The sequence below is a fragment of the Bos javanicus genome, chromosome 10 (genome assembly GCF_032452875.1).
Source record: "Bos javanicus breed banteng chromosome 10, ARS-OSU_banteng_1.0, whole genome shotgun sequence".
Classification (NCBI taxonomy): Eukaryota; Metazoa; Chordata; class Mammalia; order Artiodactyla; family Bovidae; genus Bos; species Bos javanicus.
The window spans coordinates 25,030,994-25,055,524 of record NC_083877.1 but is presented as its reverse complement, the minus strand read 5'-3'; the positions used below and the strand labels follow the sequence as shown (position 1 = coordinate 25,055,524).

Below are 24,531 nucleotides of genomic sequence, written 5' to 3'. Positions count from 1 at the left end.
GGAACGGCTACCTACTCCAGTATTCTTGCCTAGAGAATTCCACGGATTGTATAGTTCATGGGGTCACAAAGAGTTGGACACGACTAAGTGACTTTCACTTTCACTATCCAAAAAAGGTCATCACAGATGCAATTTTGGGTCTTTCTAGACCCAGTTTCTTTTGGTTACAGAAAAATGTAAGTGAGATTTTCCTTCCATACTTATTCCAGAGATCACCTTGGATGCAAAGAGTCAAACTTTGATGAATATTGTAATTTACATTGTAATTTTTGTGCCTTAAAAATATGCATTGCTCATCTACCACGGGCACTAAGATTTCATGATTATTATTTTGAATATATTAGCATAGCATTATATTACATATGATAAGTTCAGCGTACTTTTTTGTGTGAACCTATCACTTTAGTTCGAATGATGAATCAGTCTCCTCCCATCATTGGAGACTCTTTCTGGCACCGTTAATGAGGGAAGCAAGCTTCTTAAATGATTAATGCCTTCTTACATGCACAGCTGTGGTGACCTCTGAGAGGATGTGTGTGTGCTCAGTTGCTAAGTCTTGTCTGACTCTTTGTGACCCCATGGACTTGTAGCCTGCCAGGCTCCTCTGTACATGGGATTTTCCAGGCAAGAATACTGGAGTGGGTTGCCATTTCCTCCTCCAGGGCATCTCCTTTTTTAAGACTCCCTACTCAGAACAAAGTACAGATGAAGTTATTAAGTAGCCTCAGAATTGTAGTGATTCTTCTTGGTTCATAGATTCTGACTGATGATGTCATGACACAGAAGAAAATGCAAAAGAGGCAGCCTATAATCAGCTTCCTGTGAGTGTTACACTTGAGGCAACTGGCCTGAGACCAGCTGCATTTTGGCCATGGCTTTGCAGAGCACTCTGGAAGCAGTGTGGCTGGGTGTCCTCCTCAGCTCTCTCTGGAAGGGTGAGTAAGCCTTTTCACCATCTGGTCTTGGAAAAATATATGTCTTTGTTTTAAAATTTGTTTTCAATTTCAAAGTCACAACCTTCTTTTTTTTGTTTGTTTGTTTCCTGTAGTTGCAGACAGCAAGGAGCAAGTATTTCAGTCTCCCACTGTGGTCTCTTCGGAGGGAGCTGTGGCAGAAATTTCCTGTAATCACTCTATATCCAATGTTTATGACTTCCTCTGGTACCTTCACTTCCCAGGATTTGCACCAAGACTCCTCATTAAGGGCTCAAAGCCTTCTCAACATGGACGCTACAACATGACATATGAGAGGTTCTCTTCATCACTGCTCATCCTCCAGGTGCAGCCGGCAGATGCGGGGGTTTACTATTGTGCTCTGAGGTACACAGAAGCAGGGCATCCATGAAGAGCTGAACAGAAACAAGGAGAGGTCACAGCATTTGCAGGTGTGGAAGAAAGATGAACAATAATTGCTTCCCCTCCTACTCCCAATTCAGCATTCCCCCAAGCTTTTCCATTTGCACTGTCAGGAAAAACATTTGAGTTCAAACACTATATACAATGGGCTTCCCTTGTAGCCCAGCTTGTAGTGAGCCTACAATGCAGGAGACCCCCATTAGATTCCTGGGTCAGAAAAATTCCCTGAAGAAGGGTTAGGGTACCCACTCCAGTATTCTTGGGCTTCCCTGGTGGCTCAGATGGCAAAAATCTGCCTGCAATGCAGGAGACCTGGGTTCAGTCCCTGGGTTGGTAAGATTCCCTGGAGCAGAACACCAGTATTCTTGCCTGAAGAATCCTCATGGACAGAGTGCCTGGAGGGTTACAGTCCATGGGGTCGCAAAGAGTTGGACATGACTGAGTAAATAAGCACAGCACAGCACAGCACCATATATACTAAAAGTACACAGGGAAATAAGTTTTTATGGAGTGTTTCAATAATGGTTCTGTGAATTCATGTTTAAAATTTTCTTTTGGATAACTGAAACACTTTTGATCTCTTTCTTTTTGAAATATGCCTCGAGTATTTTTGCTTTCCATTGTAAAATGGCTGATTCTTTACCACTGCACCACCTGTGTCTTAAAAATAATTCCCGCAAAGAGAATGAAGCTGGCTGATAATATTTAAAATGCAAATGAAGAAAGCAAGAAGAAAATAGCAGAGAGGAAGAATCATGTCCACTCTGCTATTTTCTTCTTTCTTTCTGCACTTTAAATATTATCTGCCAACTTCACTCTGTTTGTGGGAATTTTTTTAAGACACAATTGGCTCAGTGGTAAAGAATCTGCCTGCCATTGCAGGAGATGTGGATTCAATCCCTGGGTCAGGAAGATCCCTTGGAGTAGGAAATAATAACCTGCTCCAGTATTCTTATCTGGAAATTTCCATCGACAGAGGAGCCTGGAGGCCTATAGTCCATGGAGTTATACACACATTTTGTAAAGTGTACTTTAGTTAACATTTGATAGTATAATTAGCTGAAAGGGAACAAATGAGTGAATAGCTACTACCAAAAGCCCTGAGTTTGAAACCTTAATCCTTCTCTCAGGATATTTTACTTATTACAATTTGATATATACACTAAGTGAGGATGCCAGTGTCAATTAGTATATGAAATATTAGTAAAACTCAATCTTATTCCAAATTTTTACACTTAAAAAACATACCATATAAGGTGTAATATATTCTTCCCATATCTTTGTTAAATTATCTTTGTCTTTTTACCCAGATCTTTCCTTCCCACTTTAGAGACTAAAGTCCTAGGATAGATCTGTGATTTTCTTTTTTTTTTTTTTTATCAGAAGTCTCTGGAGTTTTGTTAAAAAGAGTAGATTTTTTTCTCCCCTGCATTCCAGAGTAACGGAATCATAGTTTGCAGGGATGGGACCCAGAAGTCTGTATTTTCTATAAATGTCTCTCTGGAAATTCTATTGCTCATCCAAGTTTGATGTGAGAATCTCAGATTCAGGAGCCCGGATCTTGAGGCTTTAACCACTATTCTCTACTTTTGTGTGCATGCTAAGTTGCTTCAGTTGAGTTGACTCTTTGCGACCCTTAGGACCGTACCCTGCCAGGCTCTTCTGTCCATGGGATTCTCCAGGCAAGAATACTGGAGAGGGTTGCCATGCCCTTCTCCAGGGGATCTTCCTGACACAGGGATCAAACCTGTGTCTCTTATGTCTCCTGCATTGTCAGGTGAGTTCTTTACCACTAGCGCCACCTGAGAAGCCCATTCTCTGCTTTTCAGTTCAGTTCAGTCATTCAGTCGTGTCTGACTTTTTGCGATCCCATGAGCTGCAGCACGCCAGGCCTCCCTGTCCATCACCAACTGCTGGAGTCTACCCAAACCCATGTCCATTGAGTTGGTGATGCCATCCAACCATCTCATCCTCTGTTGTTCCCTTCTCCTGCCTTCAATCTTTCCCAGCATCAGGGTCTTTTCAAATGGGTCAGCTCTTTGCAGCAGGTGGCCAAAGTATTGGAGTTTCAGCTTCAGCATCAGTCTTTCCAATGAACACCCAGGCATGGTCTCCTTTTGGATGGACTGGTTAGATCTCCTTGCAGTCCAAGGGACTCTCAAGAGTCTTCTCCAACACCACAGTTCAAAAACATCAATTCTTCAGCATTCAGCTTTCTTTATAGTCCAACTCTCATATCCATACATGACCATTGGAAAAACCATAGCCTTGACTAGACGGACCTTTGTTGACAAAGTAATGTCTCTGTTTTTTAATATGCTCTCTAGGCTAGTCATAACTTTCCTTTAAAGTAGTAAGCAGCTTTTAATTTCATGTTGCAATCTCCATGTGTAGTGATTTTGGAGCCCAGAAAAATAAAGTCAGCCACTGTTTCCACATCTATTTGCCATGAAGTGATGGGACTGGTTGCCATGATCTTATTTTTTGAATGTTGAGCTTTAAGCCAATTTTTTCACTCCTCTTTCACCTTCATCAAGAGGCTCTTTAGTTCTTCTTCACTTTCTGCCATAAGGGTGGTGTCATCTGCATATCTGAGGTCATTGATAATTCTCCCAGATCTTGATCCCAGCTTGTGCTTCCTCCAGCCCAGTGTTTCTCATGATGTACTCTGCATATAAGTTAAATAAGCAGGGTGACAATATACAGCCTTGATGTACTCCTTTTCCTATTTGGAACCAGTCTGTTCCATGTCCAGTTCTAACTGTTGCTTCCTGACCTGCATACAGATTTCTCAAGAGACAGGTCAGGTGGTCTGGTATTCCCATTTTTTCAGAATTTTCTCTGTTTTTAGTAACATCCAAATTGTATAGACATATAAGTTGATGTATGTTTGTGCCACTCCTTTAGGCATATTCTGTTTTGGATGATTGTTTGCTTAAAACTGTGTTAATCTCGCCTTTTCTCAAATGAAATATCTGAGTATGAGCCACGTGTGCGTCTTCTCCACCAGTTCCGCACGTGTGCTCTTGCTGCTCCACAAACAGGGAATAAGCACACGGCCCCTCGTTGCTTTGGCAAGCAAGAAGAGACAGAGAATTCCTTTTGTTCATATAAGAAGTTGTTTTCAGTTCATTGAGGAGTGACATATTGAAAACCCTACCTTTTATGTTGGTGTTTTGATTCTATTGTTTAAACTGTCAAGAACTAGTCTTCTTTTTTTTTTTTTCTAATTTAATTTTATTTTTAAACTTTACAATATTGTATTGGTTTTGCCAAATATCAAAATAAATCCGCCACAGGTATACCTGTGTTCCCCATCCTGAATCCTCCTCCCCATACCATCCCTCTGTGTCGTCCCAGTGCACCAGCCCAAAGCATCCAGTATCGTGCATCGAACCTGGACTGGTGACTCGTTTTATACATGATATTATACATGTTTCAATGCCATTCTCCCAAATCTTCCCACCCTCTCCCTCTCCCACAGAGTCCATAAGACTGTTCTATGCATCAGTGTGTCTTTTGCTGTCTTGTATACAGGATTATTGTTACCATCTTTCTAAATTCCATATATATGCGTTAGTATACTGTATTGGTGTTTTTCTTTCTGGCTTACTTCACTCTGTATAATAGGCTCCAGTTTCATCCACCTCATTAGAACTGATTCAAATGTATTCTTTTTAATGGCTGAGTAATACTCCATTGTGTATATGTACCACAGCTTCCTTATCCATTCATCTGCTGATGGACATCTAGGTTGCTTCCATGTCCTGGCTATTATAAACAGTGCTGTGATGAACATTGGGGTACATGTGTCTCTTTCCCTTCTGGTTTCCTCAGTATGTATGCCCAGCAGTGGGATTGCTGGATCATAAGGCAGTTCTATTTCCAGTTTTTAAAGGAATCTCCACACTGTTCTCCATAGTGGCTGTACTAGTTTGCATTCCCACCAACAGTGTAAGAGGGTTCCCTTTTCTCCACATCCTCTCCAGCATTTATTGCTTGTAGACTTTTGGATCGCAGCCATTCTGACTGGCATGAAATGGTACCTCATTGTGGTTTTGATTTGCATTTCTCTGATAATGAGTGATGTTGAGCATCTTTTCATGTGTTTATTAGCTATCTGTATGTCTTCTTTGGAGAAATGTCTATTTAGTTCTTTGGCCCATTTTTTGATTGGCTCATTTATTTTTCTGGAATTGAGCTGTAGGAGTTGCTTGTATATTTTTGAGATTAGTTGTTTGTCAGTTGCTTCATTTGCTATTATTTTCTCCCATTCTGAAGGGTGTCTTTTCACCTTGCTTATAGTTTCCTTTGTTGTGCAGAAGCTTTTAAGTTTAATTAGGTCCCATTTGTTTATTTTTGCTTTTATTTCCAATATTCTAAGAGGTGGGTCATAGAGGATCCTGCTGTGATGTATGTCGGAGAGTGTTTTGCCTATGTTCTCCTCTAGGAGTTTTATAGTTTCTGGTCTTACATTTGACAAAGGAGGCAAGAATAGACAATGGATTAAAGACAATCTCTTTAACAAGTGGTGCTGGGAAAACTGGTCAACCACTTGTAAAAGAATGAAACTAGAACACTTTCTAACACCATACACAAAAATAAACTCAAAATGGATTAAAGAACTAGTCTTCTTACCAGATTTTCCAGCTTACATGTAGAACACTAAAGGTGTTCTCACCCAAAGGAGAAGTGGGACAAGAATGAAATAAAAGAAGGGGAAAATACAGCTGATGAGAGAGCATTTATGAAGAAGAGAGCTCAGTGACAGCACAGTGTTAAAAGCATCATGAAACTCTCAGTTCGATGATGACTTGTGAAACATTCACAGGAGAGTAAAATTCCCTGTACTCCCAAATCCTGGAAGTATGTACATATATAGAAATTTCCTTTTTTTTTTTTTTTTGAGATTTACTTCTCATAAAAAAATTCCTGGTTGGGAACGCTATTCTAAGGCTCCTGAGACTAAAGATGCCCAGCAGGGCTGAGACTAAACATGGAGAGTCCAATGCAGTGGGTGTAGAGCTGTCCAAGGTGTCCCTAGATTGATCTGCTCTGCCTGCTGCTGGTCATATCCCCATTGCTGCTAAGGTTTTCTTGGGGTCAGTAGCTCATTCAGTTCTTTCAATGTCTGAGGACCTCCTAGAAGCAATGATCTAGGGGCTGCTTTGATGAAGTGGCACATACATATGAAGTCAGTATTTGGTATACACCCAGTTAAAATATTGCCTCTAAAGGTAAGTGGCACATAAGAATATGATTCTATAACTTTATTAGGATAATGGAATTACTTTCCAATATTGTAAGGTATTTTAAAAAAGTAAATGATCAAAATTGAAATTCTCAATGTGATTTATGCTTTTACAGTCAGAAAAGTATGGGTTAAAATCTTTGTTCTGTTTCTTTAAGGATGGCTTGAATAATCTAATATTCCTGAACTCCTAATATTTTCATCTCTAAAATATTAGGGGGAAAAATAAGTCAAGAAATGTAATGGGCTTAACATTATGCTCACAATAGACATTTGATGAATAATACTCTCATCAATCTCATAAAGCACATAAGAAGGATAGCTACTGAGTCTATTTTGTTTAAATCTGAAAGCTTAGTTGATGCCCTAGGAATCCTTTGGACGTGTAGCCTCTTAAAATTTTAGTTCATTTGTGACTCTTGGAATTGATTATTAAATAATTGAAGGTAAGCACAGTGAGTCACTTGCAGTATCTAGGCATAGTTCTACATGCTTTGTATGCTGTATCTGTATAGGAGAGGAGAAGTAGAGATTAGGCAACTACCCTGAAACTTTAGTTATGGCACCAAAGTCTATATTGGACTATGGTTTTGACTTTTTTTATCTTGATATATCAATCAAAGTGCTGTATAGATATGTCTGAGCAGACATTTAGGATAAACCCACATTTTGCCTGATTGATCAGATCAGATCAGTCGCTCAGTCGTGTCTGACTCTTTGCGACCCCATGAATCTCAGCACGCCAGGCGTTTCAGCTTTAGCATCATTCCTTCCAAAGAAATCCCAGGGCTGATCTCCTTCAGAATGGACTGGTTGGATCTCCTTGCAGTCCAAGGGACTCTCAAGAGTCTTCTCCAACACCACAGTTCAAAAGCATCAATTCTTGGGCACTCAGCCTTCTTCACAGTCCAACTCTCACATCCATACATGACCACTGGAAAAACCATAGCCTTGACTAGACGGACCTTTGTTGGCAAAGTAATGTCTCTGGTTTTGAATATGCTGTCTAGGTTGGTCATAACTTTCCTTTCAAGGAGTAATCATCTTTTAATTTCATGGCTGCAGTCACCATCTGCAGTGATTTTGGAGCCCAGAAGAATAAAGTCTGACACTGTTTCCACTGTTTCCCCATCTATTTCCCATGAAGTGGTGGGACCGGATGCTATAATCTTCGTTTTCTGAATGTTGAGCTTTAAGCCAACATTTTCACTCTCCTCTTTCACTTTCATCAAGAGGGTTTTTAGTTGCTCTTCACTTTCTGCCATAAGGGTGGTGTCATCTGCATATCTGAGGTTATAGGGGAACCCTAAATCCAATACCAGGGGACTGGATATTCTCTGTTCTCTCCAAGTATACGCTCCATCCTGCTCTACACCCAGGAGGCTGACTTCTATGCACTTGTCTTTTCTGCTGCTAGTTGGGTTTGGCCCAGTGGGAGCCACTGGCAGGAAAGACTGGTCAGCCTGTTTGTATTCTTCGATCTTTCCTTTCCTCCGCTGAAATCCACAGGTCCTGTGGATCCACCTCAGTTACAGGTCTCCCAGGCTGGGATCATTTCTTCCTCCTCTGTCCCTTCAAGCCTAGGACTGGTGAAGCCTTTTTACTGTTGTTGGTGCCAGGGTGCTTTACCTTCTCTTGTAGATTTCCCCTAATCCTGCACATGTATTTAAAAATCTTCCTTTTTTTAAGCTTTTCCCAATTATTCCTCTGGAGATGACTGCCAATACCTTTTAAGATACAACACTAACACTTAAGCTCTAGACAGAAAGAGAAGAAATTTATTCTATTTTCCCATTCATCATAGGCCTCTTTGGGACTTGAAGATTATTATTTAAAAATAACTTACATATTTCAAAGAAAGACATTATAATAGGGTCAAGGTTTCAGTTAGTTAAGTATGAAATCCTTAGCAAAGCTTTGAGAAATAGCTATGTTCCACATTTTTTTCTGATTGAAAGCAAAGAGATTTTCTATCCTCTTTCTAAATTGTGTGGTTTCTTTGGATATTACTTAAAGGAAAAATAAGGAAAATCAGAGAAACAACTTCTTTATACTGATACTTGCTTATTTTCTTTAAGTCCGACTCTACTGAATAATCACTCTGCTGCTACTGTGGCATTGTTTTAGCGTAAAACTTTAGCCTGTCTTCCCCTTAAAATGAACTCTTTGTCATCATCATAATACCCCAAGCTTAGGTAACCATCAACTTTTAATCCATGTGTATTTCATCTGAAGTCTGTTTGAAGTAGCCTCTCTATGTGGAAAATTTCTATTTTTGCAAACCTTCATTGAAGTTTTTTAGCTGTAAAACCTACTGTTCAATAGGACAAATATTTATAACAAGTTTATAACACCATCCCTTCTTTTTTTCTCTCTAAAAATGTTTAAAGAGAAGGTTCAGGTTCTTCTTGTATGACGATTTAAATATCATAGATATGGGTCCCATCAGACCCTACCAAGAGAAAAACTCAAGTTACATTGTGGTCAAAGAGATTTAATTGGAAGTCAGCTCTAAATTATTTCTAAAGAGACTAATAAGCTCATTCTTACCAGTCATCTTCTCTTGCCTTACTCTTCCCTTAGTTTGTTTTTTTCTTTTCTCTCACTTTTCTTTCTCTCTCCATTCAATGCTATGCTTTCCTTCCTTTTTTTCTGTTTGTTTTCCCCATCCTACCAAAATATGCTTTTCCCTGTATTATCTTGAGAGAGCATAAACCATTTAAACCACTCAGGATGAATTTTTTCCCACTTTGGTTCACATAGCCCTAATTCTTGTCCTTGAACACCAATGGAAAATGTAGACATCCAGAGGACCCGTCCTGTGATAAGACCTGGAAGCCCCAGGCGTGTGTGTGTGTGTGTGTGTGTGTGTGTGCTCCCGCGCTCAGCCGTGTCTGACTCTTTGTGACGCCATGGACTGTAACCTGCCAGGCTCCTCTGTCCATGGAATTTTCCAGGCAAGAATACTGGAATGGCTTGTCATTTCCTCCTCCGGAGGATCTTCCTGACGCAAGATGGAACCTGAGTCTCCTGCATTGGCAGGTGGATTCCTTACCGCTGAGTCACCAGTTAAGCGGCTCAGCTACTAGAGTAGAAAGTCTCCTGATTCTAAGTGGGCTCTAGGGGGCTCTGCACTGTGAGCTTTGTCTTCAGCGCAGGAGGTGCTGCAGTCTTGCTTCTCACAGAGGACTGAGGGAAGAGCTTGCTCTACTGAGAGAAGACACAGGTGTCAAAAGCACCAGGGGGCATTTATAAAACCCTGTACTCGTGGAGAACATAGTCTCTAGGGGTGGTGCCATATCTCCAGCAAAGGTGAGCTGCAAAGGAGCCCCCATCCAGCCTAGCTTGAGCCATGGCCTCTGCACACATCTGGACACTTGGGATTCTGTTTACACTCAGTGAGTGATGTTCCCTTCTCGTTTTGCACTTATATTAACCGCTTACCTTCTTTTTCAGAAGCTTCACTGATGTGCGTTACTTTACAGGTGGACTGAGAGCTCAGTCTGTGACTCAGCCAGAAGCTGAGGTCTCTGTCGCGGAAGGGGATCCAGTGACTGTGAAGTGCACCTATTCAGTTTCAGGGAGCCCTTATCTTTTCTGGTATGTCCAGCATCGCAATCAAGGTCTCCAGTTCCTTCTGAAATACATCAGAGTGGACACCTTGGTTAAAGGCAACTATGGCTTTGAGGCTGAATTTAACAAGAGCCAAACCTCTTTCCACCTGAAGAAACCATCTGTTGTAGGGAGTGACTCTGCATTGTACTTCTGTGCTGTGAGGGACACAGTGGTGGGGGCCGCAGGGAGAGCTGAATACAAACCCCTGAGCACAGAAAACCATGCTCCTGAAGTCTTAGTGTCCCTCCACAAGGTGGCAGTGTGGCTCTAGGATTTGTCCTTCATTATAAGTTTTTTTTTTTTTTTTTTGGTAAAGCCACAAATTTGTTCATTTGACAAGCATATATTGAAATAAATCCTGTGTGCCTGATATTCTGCTGAGCACTGATCGTAAAGAGGTGAAAGAAACCATCCTTGATCTGCAGATACCAGGTGTGATCCCAAACATTTGTGAAGCCCTTTAATTCTCACAACTTTTCTCATGAGCTTCACTTTGCCCATGAAGGCATTCAAGCTCAGAGAATTTATGTATCTTACTGAAGTCACAGAACTGCTCAACAGTAAATTGAAACCCAGGCAGTCTGCCTCTCAGGCGTGTAGTCTAACTACTCCACTTTTCCTCAGCGTATAGGCTGCTCCAGGCATGAAACAGATTTCAACAGTGGTGTAGCCCTCATTCCCAAAATAGTCCCTGTTAATAAAAAGTGTTGGTTGTAGGAATGAAAAGTAAACTGATAACTCAAAACAGTTTGGTAAGTGCTCAGACAGAGAAGTGCATAAAATGCTATGTGACAAAAGGAAGTAGAGGTAATTTGACTCTGAAGGAAGAAGAGAGGAAGCAAGTGAGACATAATGTGAGGAAGATTCAAAACAGTGGAGGATTTAAGTATGATATATAAACATGTAGGCCGATTACAGGTCCTGTGCTCACATCTTCTTCCCTATATCCTTGTGAAGGACTGGACTCAATGCCTCTCTTTTCCCCTCTTTTCAACTTAGAACCTCCCAGGAAGGGCTCTGGTTGACTCAATGTGAGCCAGATGCTGTTCCCTGGATAAGTTGTGGTGGCTATTAGGGCTAGCCCAGCTTTGCTCTACATTTGACCAATTAATTAGTGGTGTCTGGGGGATGATTCTGTAAGAAATTAGCAGCTCCATTTTGAACCATATGATTCAAAGGAGTATATCCCAAAAGAAATTAATTTTTATGTAGAGACTTACATTTCTTTATTTTTTCCAAATGGATCAATATTCATAAGAACACTACTTATTTATTGAAAACGTCACACTTGCTCCATTGACTTGGGATACTGCATTTATAGTATACTAATTTCCTATATACACCAGGATCTATTTTTGGATTCTATTTTTGATGGGGATACCTTAGCCCAACATGATTACAATCCCTGCAAAGAGACATTCATCGACCACCCCTTGGGCTTGGGTTGTGTATACACTGGTGGAATATCTACATCAGGGAAGAAGGTCCTTGCAAGAAGCACATGTAGACCTTAAAAGTGGATCTGGGGAATCCTTGTGTGCAGGGAATCCTGGGATCTGAGTAACCAGAGCAAGATCTAGAAGAGATATATCCTTGACTCAGTGGGCTTCTCAGAGGCAGTGATGTGGGAGGATGGTTAAGGAAGAGCCTTTTATAATGGAGGACTAGGGAAGGGACATTGTGTGCTCAGGTCTATATTCCCCCCATTTACTGAGGTGGTGGCTGCTGCTGCTGCTAATTCGCTTCAGTCATGTCTGACTCTGCGTGACCCCATGGACTGCAGCCTTTCTGGCTCCTCCGTCTGTGGGATTCTCCAGGCAAGAGTACTGGAATGGGTTGCCATTACCTTCTCCAACTGAGGTGGCTAGGAGGGTGCAAATAAGTTTCATTAGAAGTTCTGTTTTGTCATTTGGTCCTGGTAAATGGCTTGTTTGACCTTGAGGAGGAAACTTAGCTGAGTATTCTCTTTTTCCTTCACTGGAAAAATATTCTGGAAAATGTTTGTTCTAATCAGGTAACTTTTAAGTAAAACCAGACATTCAATGGAGTTTTTATTTATAATATTCATTTTTATCCTCTTTTTTATCTCATTTTAAGGACGGTATGGAAAGAGGACTAAGCATAAATTATATTTTATGATTCTTCTTCTTAGTAAGTATGTCACAGTGGACCAGCCATTTACAATCTATGTGCCTCATCTCCTAAATCATAAAATTGAGATAATTGGAAGGACTGTTGTGAGGATTGTTGTACATATGTGTTGGACCCTGAGTAGAAGTGGGTTTTGAGGGAGGCATAGCAATCAGAAACTTAGTCACTCTTTGGATTGAAGATGATGCTGTGAAAGTGCTGCACTCAATATGCCAGCAAATTTGGAAAACTCAGCAGTGGCCACAGGACTGGAAAAGGTCAGTTTTCATTCCAATCCAAAAGAACAGCAATGCCAAAGAATGCTCAAACTACTGCACAATTGCACACATCTCACACGCTAGTAAAGTAATGCTCAAAATTCTCCAAGCCAGGCTTCAGCAATACGTAAACAATGAACTTCCAGATGTTTAAGCTGGTTTTAGAAAAGGTAGAGAAACCAGAGATCAAATTGCCAACATCCGCTGGATCATGGAAAAAGCAAGAGAGTTCCAGGAAAACATCTATTTGTGCTTTATTTACTATGCCAAAGCCTTTGACTGTGTGTATCACAATAAACTGTGGAAAATTATGAAAGTGATGGGAATACCAGACCACCTGACCTGCGTCTTGAGAAACCTGTATGCAGGTCAGGAAGCAACAGTTAGAACTGAACATGGAACAACAGACTGGTTCCAAATGGGAAAAGGAGTTCGTCAAGGCTGTATATTGTCACCCTGCTTATTTAACTTCCATGCAGAATACATCATGAGAAACGCTGGGCTGGAAATAGCCTCAGATATGCAGATGATATGACCCTTATGGCAGAAAGTGAAGAAGAACTAAAGATCCTCTTGATGAAAGTGAAAGAGGAGAGTGAAAAAGTTGGCTTAAAGCTCAACATTCAGAAAATGAAGATCATGGCATATGGTCCCATCACTTCATGGGAAATAGTTGGGGAAACATTGGAAACAGTGTCAGACTATTTTTTTGGGGCTCCAAAGTCACGGCATATGGTGATTGCAGCCATGAAATTAAAAGATGCTTACTCCTTGGAAGGAAAGTTCTGGCCAACCTAGACACCATACTAAAAAGCAGAGATAGTACTTTGTTAACAAATGTCCGTCTAGTCAAGGCTATGGTTTTTCCAGTGGTCATGTATGGATGTGAGAGTTGGACTATAAAGAAAGCTGAGTGTTGAAGAATTGATGCTTTTGAACTGTAGTATTGGAGAAGAGTCTTGAGAGTCCCTTGGACTGCAAGGGGATCCAACCAGCATCCCAAAGAAGACCAGGCCTGGATGTTCATTGGAAGGACTTATGTTGAAGCTGGAACTCCAATACTTTGGCCACCTGATGCAAAGAGTTGGCTCATTGGAAAAGACTCTGATGCTGGGAAGGATTGGGGGCAGGAGGAGAAGTGGACGACAGATGATGAGATGGCTGGATGGCATCACTGACTCAATGGACATGAGTTTGAGTGAAATCGGGGAGTTGGTGATGGACAGGGAGGCCTGGCGTGCTCTGATTCATGGGGTCGCAAAGAGTCAGACAACTGAGCTACTGAACTGAACTTATACTCCTGTGTTGACCCAGATCTCTTCAACACAAAAAAGGTTTTCAAAGGAGAATATATGTTATATAACATAATTATTAGTACCATATAGTTGTTTTCCAAGGCCACTGTGACATAATGGGTGCCTTCAACAATAGAAATTTGTTGTCTTGAAGTAGAGAATCAAAGTCCATGAATAAGGTGTCAGCAAGTCTGGTTCCTTCCAAGGGCTGTGAGAGAAGGATCTGTTTCAGGACCCTCTCCTTGGCTTGTAGATGGACAGGTTTCCTCTGTTCTCTTCATGTTGTTTTCCCTTTATTAGTGTCATCTCTGTGTCCAAATTTCCCTTTTTTATAAGGACACCAGTCATGTTGGATTAGAGTCCACCCACATCTCATTTTAACTTGATTATTTCTCTAAAGAACACTGTCTAAATAAAGTCATATTCTGAGGTACTAGGGATTAGGTCTCCAACATATATTTTTCAGTGGGTGGGGGAGGTGGGAAGAGACAAAATTCAGCCCGTAACAACACAGTCATTAATGATTACTTTCATTCCCAAGGCTGCAGCATAGAAAAGCCTCTAATGTTCCTTCCTTTTGTTGTTTGATACGATAATAATTTCCTAAGTCAGTTAATAGATGGCAACACAGAAAAATCAAGTTCTATTTGCTGTTCTGAAAAAGTAGGATCATTGTTTTGGTCTTGTGATATTTCCTATGTTAAACAGTTGAATTTATATAGAAATATGTCATTTAGAAAGAACTTTATTATGGAAGTTCTTTATTAAGTAAAATTAATTAATTAACCTCCACAATTGATTAATTAGTCTACATAATCTCTTATAGAAGTGAAGAAACTGCTTCTTAGTCAATAAGTGATTTGCATAAAATTGCACAATTATCACATCAAGAAAATTGCTCCCAACTGGTTTGTCTGGATCCTCATTCAGAATGTTTCCCATTGCCTCCAATAGACCCCATGGTCCACGTGATCAAGCGAAACTATTGGCTTCTACCTTTAACAAAGAAATATGATGGGCGGTCCATAAATTTCATGGTGGACAGGGAGGCCTGGCGTGCTGTGATTCATGGGGTCGCAAAGAGTCTGACAGGACTGAGCGACTGAACTGAACTGAACTGAACTGAGACCTACTGACTCCTGTGAAACATTTCTTCTGTCCAAGTATATTTACCACATGGGGTCCCTGTTGCAACGAGCTGATTCTAAAATGTGACCCTTTTAGGTTACTTCTGTAACAAGGTGTTCTAGCATATTTAACCCCCTCATAAATCCTTCTTTCTTCTCCACCTGCTACTGAAGGGAAGGTGATGATTCCATTCTTGGTATTTCATATATACTGTGTCAGAATGGTACTAGAAGTCATCAGCACTCATTGATCTTTTCCATGGGAAAATGAAAACGTTGCTTACTTAGAATACTTTCAATAATTTTAGACCTGGAAGAAGTGTTCCCCAAATATTTTCTAGTGATTTTCCTTTCCCATATTATATGAGCAAAGGACTCAACATACCACTACTTTTTCCACATTAATGTGAGTATTTAACGTGTTTGGATTATTGCAATTGGCTGATTCAAGTAACATTAAGATATCTTCTGGATTTAGCTCTTTTTCAGAGTTAAAAAAATTCTTTCTGTTACTGTTACTGAGTTTATATTGGGTGTATATATATATATATATATATATATATATATGTATATATATATTGGCTGTTGGATCTTAGTTCCCCACCCATACACCCTGTGATGGAAACTTGGAGTCCTAGCCATTGGACTGCCAGGAGATTCTCTACTGGGTATTTATTGAAGCAAGAGTACATGATCCATATATACATTTAAAATAGTCACATATACTATAAGTCCTACACAAGTGCTCTCTACTGGTCAGGGTTTTTTACATGTGGTTTAGAAAAGAAGGAAAGGAATGGGAAACAATTACAGTTTACTGCTGACTGTTTACAACAGGCTGACTCTGAAGTAGGTGTTAGTGTCCCAGTTTTACAGATGAAGAAACTGAAGCTCTAAGGAGAGAGTTGCCCTAGGTCACAAGGTGGAAGAGGTGGGATTTGGATTTAGGTCTCTCTTGACTGTGAACTTGTGCCTTTTCTTCTTCTCCTACACTTCCTGTTTTGGTGACTGATTCCACATCAAATGTCTTTTCCTAGCTAGTCAGTTGGAGAAGGCAATGGCAACCCACTCCAGTACTCTTGCCTGGAAAATCCCATGGATAGAGGAGCCTTGTAGGCTGCAGTCCATGGGGTCGCTAGGAGTTGGACACGACTGAGCGACTTCACTTTCACTTTTCAGCTTCATGCATTGGAGAAGGAATTGGCAACCCACTCCAGTAGGTTGGAGAATCCCAGGAACAGTGGAGCCAGGTGAGCTGCTGTCTATGGGGTCGCACACGACTGAAGCGACTTAGCAGCAGCTAGTCAGTAGGGACTAGTGATGGGTCCGCTTCTCTGTTTAATATGTTACCGCACACCCGAGGCCAGGGGCCGTGGCTGGGAGGACCAACCCCACATCCAGGGAGCGGTGGCTGCACGGGCGCAGGAGGGCTTAGAGGAGCTATCCCACGTTGAAGGTCAGGAAGGGCGGCGGTGAGGAGATACCCTTTGTCCAAGGTAACGAGCAGTGGCTGAACTTTGCTGGAGCAGCCGTGAAGAGATACCCTAATCCCAAGGTAAGAGAAACCCAAGTAAGACGGTAGGTGTTGCAAGAGGGCATCAGAGGGCAGACACACTGAAACGATACTCACAGGAAACTAGTCAATCTAATCACACTAGGACCACAGCCTTGTCTAATTCAATGAAACTAAGCCATGCCCGTGGGGCAACCCAAGACAGGCAGGTCATAAGGGAGAGATCTGACAGAATGTGGTCTACTGGAGAAGGGAATGGCAAACTACTTCAGTATTCTTGCCTTGAGAACCCCATGAAAAGTATGAAAAGGCAAGATGATAGGATACTGAAAGAGGAACTCCCCAGGTCAGTAGGTGCCCAATATGCTACTGGAGATCAGTGGAGAAATAACTCCAGAAAGAATGAAGGGAAGGAGCCAAAGCAAAAACAATACCCAGCTGTGGATGTGACTGATGACAGAAGCAAGGACCGATGCTGTAAAGAGCAATATTGCATAGGAACCTGGAATGTCAGGTCCCTGAATCAAGGCAAATTGGAAGTGGTCAATCGGGAGATGGCAAGAGTGAATGTTGACATTCTAGGAATCAGCGAACTCAAATGGACTGGAATGGTTGAATTTAAGTCAGATGACCATTATATCTACTACTGCAGATAGGAATCCCTCAGAAGAAATGAAGTAGCCATCATGGTCAACAAAAGAGTCCAAAATGCAGCACTTGGATCCAATCTCAAAAATGACAGAATGATCTCTGTTCCTTTCCAAGGCAAACCATTCAATATCACAGTAATCCAAGTCCATGCCCCAACCAGTAACGCTGAAGAAGCTGAAGTTGAACGGTTCTAGGAAGACCCACAAGACCTTTTAGAACTAACACCCAAAAAAGATGTCCTTTTCATTATAGGGGACTGGAATACAAAAGTAGGAAGTCAAGGAACACCTAGATTAATAGGTAAATTTGGCCTTTGAGTACAGAATGGAGCGGGACAAAGGCTAATAGAGTTTTGCCAAGAAAATGCACTGGTCATAGCAAACACCCTCTTCCAACAACACAAGAGAAGACTCTACACATGGACATCACCAGGTGGTCAACACCGAAATCAGATTGATTATATTCTTTGCAGCCAAAGATGGAGAAGTTCTATACAGTCAGCCAAAAGAAGACTGGGAGCTGACTGTGGCTCAGATGATGAACTCCTTATTGCCAAATTCAGACTGAAATTGAAGAAAGGAGGGAATACCACTAGACCATTCAGGTATGACCTAAATCAAATCCCTTATTATTATACAGTGGAAGTGAGAAATAGATTTAAGGGCCTAGATCTGACAGAAAGAGTGCCTGACGAACTATGGATGGAGGTTCGTGACATTGTACAGGAGACAAGGATCAAGACCATCCCCATGGAAAAGAAATGCAGAAAAGTAAAATGGCTGTCTGAGGAGGCCTTACAAATAGCTGTGAAAAGAAGAGAAGCGAAAAGCAAAAGAGAAAAGGAAAGATATAAGCACCTGAATGCAGAGTTCCAAAGAATAGCAAGGACAGATAAGAAAGCCTTCCTCAGCAATCAATGCAAAGAAATAGAGGAAAACAACAGAATGGGAAAGACTAGAGATCTCTTCAAGAAAATTAGAGATACTAAAGGAACATTTCATGGAAAGATGGGCTGGATAAAGGACAGAAATGGTATGGACCTAACAGAAGCAGAAGATAGTAAGAAGAGGTGGCAAGAATACACAGAAGAACTGTACAAAAAAGAGCTTCATGACCCAGATAATCACGACGGTCTGATCACTCACCTAGAGCCAGACATGCTGGAATGTGAAGTCAAGTGGGCCTTAGAAAGCATCAGTATGAACAAAGCTAGTGGAGTTGATGGAATTCCAGTTGAGCTGTTTCAAATCCTGAAAGATGATGCTGTGAAAGTGCTGCACTCAATATGCCAGCAAATTTGGAAAACTCAGCAGTGGCCACAGGACTCGAAAAGGTCAGTTTTCATTCCAGTGCCAAAGTAAGGCAATGCCAAAGAATGCTCAAACTACCGCACAATTGCATTCATCTCACATGCTAGTAAAGTAATGCTCAAAATTCCCCAAGCCAGGCTTAAGCAATACGTGAACCGTGAACTTCCAGATGTTCAGGCTGGTTTTAGAAAAGGCAGAGGAACCAGAGATCAAATTGCCAACATCCGCTGGATCATGGAAAAAGCAAGAGAGTTCCAGAAAAACATCTATTTGTGCTTTATTTACTATGCCAAAGCCTTTGACTGTGTGGATCACAATAAACTGTGGAAAATTATGAAAGAGATGGGAATACCAGACCACCTGACCTGCCTCTTGAGAAATCTGTATGCAGGTCAGGAAGCAACAGTTAGAACTGGACATGGAACAACAGACTGGTTCCAAAAAGGAAAAGGAGTACGTCAGGGCTGTATATTGTCACCCTGCTTATTTAACTTCTATGCAGAGTACATCATGAGAAACGCGTGCTGGAAGAATCACAAGCTGGAATCAAGATTGCCGGGAGGAATATCAATAACCTCAGATATGCAGATGACACCACCCTTAGGGCAGAAAGTGAAGAGGAACTAAAAAGCCTCTTGATTAAAGTGAAAGAGGAGAGTGGAAAAGTTGGCTTAAAGCTCAACATTCAGAAAACTAAGATCATGGCATCTGGTCCCATCACTTCATGGGAAATAGATGGGGAAACAGTGGAAACAGTGTCAGATTTTATTTTTTGGGACTCCAATATCACTGCAGATGGTGACTGCAGCCATGAAATTAAAAGACGCTTACTCCTTGGAAGGAAAGTTATGACCAACCTAGATAGCATATTCAAAAGCAGAGACATTACTTTGCCAACAAATGTCTGTCTAGTCAAGGCTATGGTTTTTCCAGTGGTCATGTATGGATGTGAGTGTTGGACTGTGAAGAAGGCTGAGCACCAAAGAATTGATGCTTTTGAACTGTGGTGTTGGAGAAGACTCTTGAGAGTCCCTTGGACTGCAAGGAGATCCAACCAGTCCATTCTAAAGGAGATCAGCCCTGGGATTTCTTTGGAAGGAATGATGCTAAAGCTGAAGCTCCAGTACTTTGGCCACCTCATGCGAAGAGTTGACTCATTGGAAAAGACTCTGATGCTGGGAAGGGTTGGGGGCAGGAGGAGAAGGAGACGACAGAGGATGAGATGGCTGGATGGCATCACTGACTCGATGGATGTGAGTCTGAGTGAACTCCGGGAGTTGGTGATGGACAGGGAGGCCTGGCGTGCTGCGATTCATGGGGTCGCAAAGAGTCGGACATGACTGAGCGACTGAACTGAACTGAACTGAAGTGAGTTTGAGTAGCAGATGTAAGGTGTGGACCTAGTGTGATTACAAAAGGACACCAGGGTGTCAGGAGATGAAACGTCCAGTTCAGATGGCCTCATTTGCTCTTTTGTGGAATAAGATTAAGATTTCATTTCATCTTACATTGGAACCATTGGGGGATTTCTGGGCATGAATGACCGTGTCAGATGGATTAGTCTCAGAACTCCATGAATATGAGACTGACTACAGTGGATGAGCCCCTTCTGGAACTGTGGAAAATTGATGAGGAATAAGGAGCCCAATGGAGTCTATCCTTTGAAATATTTGTTTCATTCAGATCAAACCTTTAGATGGTTCAGAAAGATGGTTCAGTGCAGTCACTTGGTCATGTCGGACTCTTTGAGACCCCATGAATCGCAGCACTCCAGGCATCCCTGTCCATCACCAACTCCCGTCGTTCACTCAAACTCATGTCCATCGAGGCGGTGATGCCATTCAGCCATCTCATCCTCTATCATCCCCTTCTTTTCCTGCCCCAAATCGCTCCCAGCATCAGAGTCTTTTCCAATTTGAGTCAACTCTTCCCATGAGGTGGCCAAAGTATTGGAGTTTCAGCTTCAGGATCAGTCCTTCCAATGAACACCCAGGACTGGTCTCTTTAGGATGGACTGGTTAGATCTCCTTGCAGTCCAAGGAACTCTCAAGACTCTTCTCCAACACCACAGTTCAAAATCATCAATTCTTCGGCGCTCAGCCTTCTTCACAGTCCAACTCTCACATCCATACATGACCACAGGAAAAACCATAGCCTTGACTAGACAGACCTCTGTTGGCAAAGTAATATCTCTGCTTTTGAATATGCTATCTAGGTTGGTCATAACTTTCCTTCCAAGGAATAAGCGTCTTTTAATTTCATGGCTGCAGTCACCATCTGCAGTGATTTTGGAGCCCCCCAAAAATAAAGTCTGACACTGTTTCCACTGTTTCCCTATCTATTTCCCATGAAGTGATGGGACCAGATGCCATGATTTTAGTTTTCTGAATGTTGAGCTTTAAGCCAACATTTTCACTCTCCTCTTTCACTTTCATCAAGAGGCTTTTTAGTTCCTCTTCACTTTATGCCATAAGGGTGGTATCATCGGCATATCTGAGGTTATTGATATTCCTCCCGGCAATCTTGATTCCAACTTGGCTTCCTCCAGCCCAGCGTTTCTCATGATGTACTCTGCATAGAAGTTAAATAAACAGGGTGACAATATACAGCCTTGACGAACTCATTTGCCTATTTGGAACCAGTCTGTTGTTCCATGTCCAGTTCTAACTGTTGCTTCCTGACCTGCATATAGGTTTCTCAAGAGGCAGGTCGGTTGGTCTGGTATTCCCATCCTTTGAAGAATTTTCCACAGTTTATTGTGAACCACACAGTTAAAGGCTTAGGCATAGTCAATAAAGCAGAAATAAATATTTTTCTGGAACTCTCTTGCTTTTTCCATGATCCAGCGGATATTGGCGATTTGATCTCTGGTTCCTCTGCCTTTTCTAAAACCAACGTGAACATCTGGAAGTTCACCGTTCATGTATTGCTGAAGCCTGGCTTGGAGAATTTTGGGCATTTCCTCACTAGAGTGTGAGATGTGTGAAATTGTGTGGTAGTTTGAGCATTCTTTGGCATTGCCTTACTTTGGCACTGGAATCAAAACTGACCTTTTCGAGTCCTGTGGCCATTGCTGAGTTTTCCAAACGTGCTGGCGTATTGAGTGCAGCACTTTCACAGCATCATTTTCCAGGATTTGAAATAGCTCAACTGGAATTCCATCAACTCCACTAACTTTGTTCATAGTGATGCTTTCTAAGGCCCACTTGACTTCACATTCCAGCATGTCTGGCTCTAGGTGAGTGATCACAACATCGTGATTATCTGGGTCGTGAAGCTCTTTTTTGTACAGGTCTTCTGTGTATTCTTGCCACCTCTTCTTACTATCTTCTGCTTCTGTTAGGTCCATACCATTTCTGTCTTTTATTCAGCACATCTTTGCATGAAATGTTCCCTTAGTATCTCCACTTTTCTTGAAGAGATTTCTAGTCTTTCTCATTCTGTTGTTTTCCTCTATTTCTTTGCATTGATTGCTGAGGAAGGCTTTCTTATCTGTCCTTGCTATTCTTTGGATATGTGCATTCAGGTTCTTATATCTTTCCTTTTCTCCTTTGCTTTTCGCTTCTCTTCTTTTCACAGCTATTTGTAAGGCCTCCTCAGACAGTCATTTTACTTTTCTGCATTTCTTTTCCATGGGGATGGTCTTGATCCTTGTCTCCTGTACAATGTCACGAACCTCCATCCATAGCTCATCAGGCACTCTATCTATCAGATCTAGCCCCTTAAATCTATTTCTCACTTCCACTGTATAATCATAAGTGATTTGATTTACGTCATACCTCTTTTTTTTAAATATATCTTAGTTTTTTTCTGCATAAACTAGTCAGATTAGATTTTATTGAATTGCATCTGAAAATCTGACAGATTAAAGGGAGGTCTTGATAAAGCATATTGCTTTATAAAGCTAATAAAAGAGTATGGTAGTATTAGTGTTACAGAAACAACTAGATCAATGATATAAAATATAAAACTCAAGAACAGAGCAAATTCATGGATAACATTATATATAATAAACATAATAAAACATATCTTTGGGAGAAAGGTGGGTTATTTTGTAGATAGTGTTGAGAAAAATGTCCTGGTCTATGGAGAAAAATAAAGCTGCATTTCTCCTACACTATATGTATGTTTATATACATAAGGGGATGACAGAGGACTAGATGGTTCGATTGCGTCACCGACTCAATGGACATGAGTTTGAGTGTTTTCTGGGAGATGGTGAATGACAAGGAAGCCTGGCATGTTGCAGTCCGTGGGGTTGCAAAGAGTCGGACATGACTGAGTGACTGAACAACAGCATCTTTGATTGATACATATCCCAAAGAAGTTCTTGCACAGTTAAGGGGAAATACAGAAACACTTATTGCTGTGTTTCTGAAAGTTAGAGGCAACCTTGGAGTGCATCACTTGGGGATTGGATAGGTAAATGTGCAGGAAGCCCATGGTTAAACATTTTGCAGTAGTTAGAAGCTGTGAACCAGAAGTACATACTCAGTAATCTGAAAAGAGTTTTAAGTTATCTATAGCTGTAGACTACTTGGCTTCAAAGAAGAAGCTGCCTGAACCCTTAATCAGTTATTTGTATAACTGTATTTTCTTTGTGTTACCTTTTATGTTCCAGTACTCAGAAAATTCAGAGCTCTAATTAATCATAGTAGGTATATTAGTTTTTGGACTAAATGAATCTGTGTGCACTTGTCTTTGATTCCTCTATTTTAATTTTACAGCCATACTGAAATTCTGTAATTTATTTGGAAGCTTTTTGTGGTCATTTCAGTGTTTGTCATTCAATCATGTCTGGCTCTTTGCAATCCTATGGATCATAGCCTGCCAGGCTCCTCTGTCCATGGGATTCTCCAGGCAAGAATACTGGAGTGGGTTGCCATGCCCTCCTCCAGGGGATCTTCCCAACTCAGGGATCAAACCCATCTCTTATGTTTCCTGCATTGGCAGGTGGGGTTCTTTACCACTGGCACCACCTGGGAATATCCATGTATAAATAAGAAGTCCTAAGTGATCATCTTATCATTATTAAAGAGTCTCCCAGTAAAAAAAGAAAAAAATATTGGGGAAGAAACTAATTTCTCATTACCTCAGTTCAGTTTATTCACTCAGTGTGTCCGACTCTTTGCAACCCCATGAATCGCAGCAGGTCAGGCCTCCCTGTCCATCACCAACTCCCGGAGTCTACCCAAACTCATGTCCATTGAGTCAGTGATGCCATCTAGCCATCTCATCCTCTGTCGTCCCCTTCTCCTCTTGCCCCCAATCCTTCCCAGCAGTAGGGTCTTTTCCAATGAACCAAATCTTCCCATCAGGTGGCCAAAGTACTGGAGTTTCAGCTTCAACATCAGTCCCTCCAATGAACACCCAGGACTGATCTCCTTTAAGACGGACTGGTTGGATCTTCTTGCAGTCCAAGGGACTCGCAAGAGTCTTCTCCAACACCACAGTTCAAAAGCATCAATTCTTCTGCGCTCAGCTTTCTTCACTGTCCAACTCTCACATCCATACATGACCACTGGAAAAACCATAGCTTTGACTTGCTTTGTTGGCAAAGAAATGTCTCTGCTTTTAAATATGCTATCTAGGTTGGTCATGTCTTTCCTTCCAAGGACTAAGCGTCTTTTAATTTCATGGCTGCAATCACCATCTGCAGTGATTCTGGAACTCAAAAAAAAAATAAAGTCTGACTCTGTTTCCACTGTTTTCCATCCATTTCCCATCAAGTTGATGGGATCAGATGTCATGATTTTAGTTTCCTGAATGTTGAGCTTTAAGCCAACTTTTTCACTCTGCACTTTCACTTTCATCAAGACTTTTTAGTTCCTGTTCACTTTCTGCCATAAGGGTGGTGTCTTCTGCATATCTGAGGTTATTGATATTTCTTCTAGCAATCTTGATTCCAGCTTGTGCTTCTTCCCACCCAGCGTTTCTCATGATGTACTCTGCATAGAAGTTAAATAAGCAAGGTGACAATATACAGCCTTGATGAACTCCTTTTCC

The 24,531-nt window shown here is 41.3% G+C and overlaps 1 gene segment (V, D, J or C); it reads left to right on the top strand.

Annotated features, from left to right (window-relative positions):
• The first annotated feature begins 841 nt into the window (after positions 1-841).
• On the top strand, positions 842-1,533 carry LOC133255916 (T cell receptor alpha variable 2-like). The segment is given in 2 exon segments: positions 842-935; positions 1,049-1,533. Coding segments are annotated over 2 exon segments (360 nt in total).
• Positions 1,534-24,531: the final 22,998 nt, after the last annotated feature.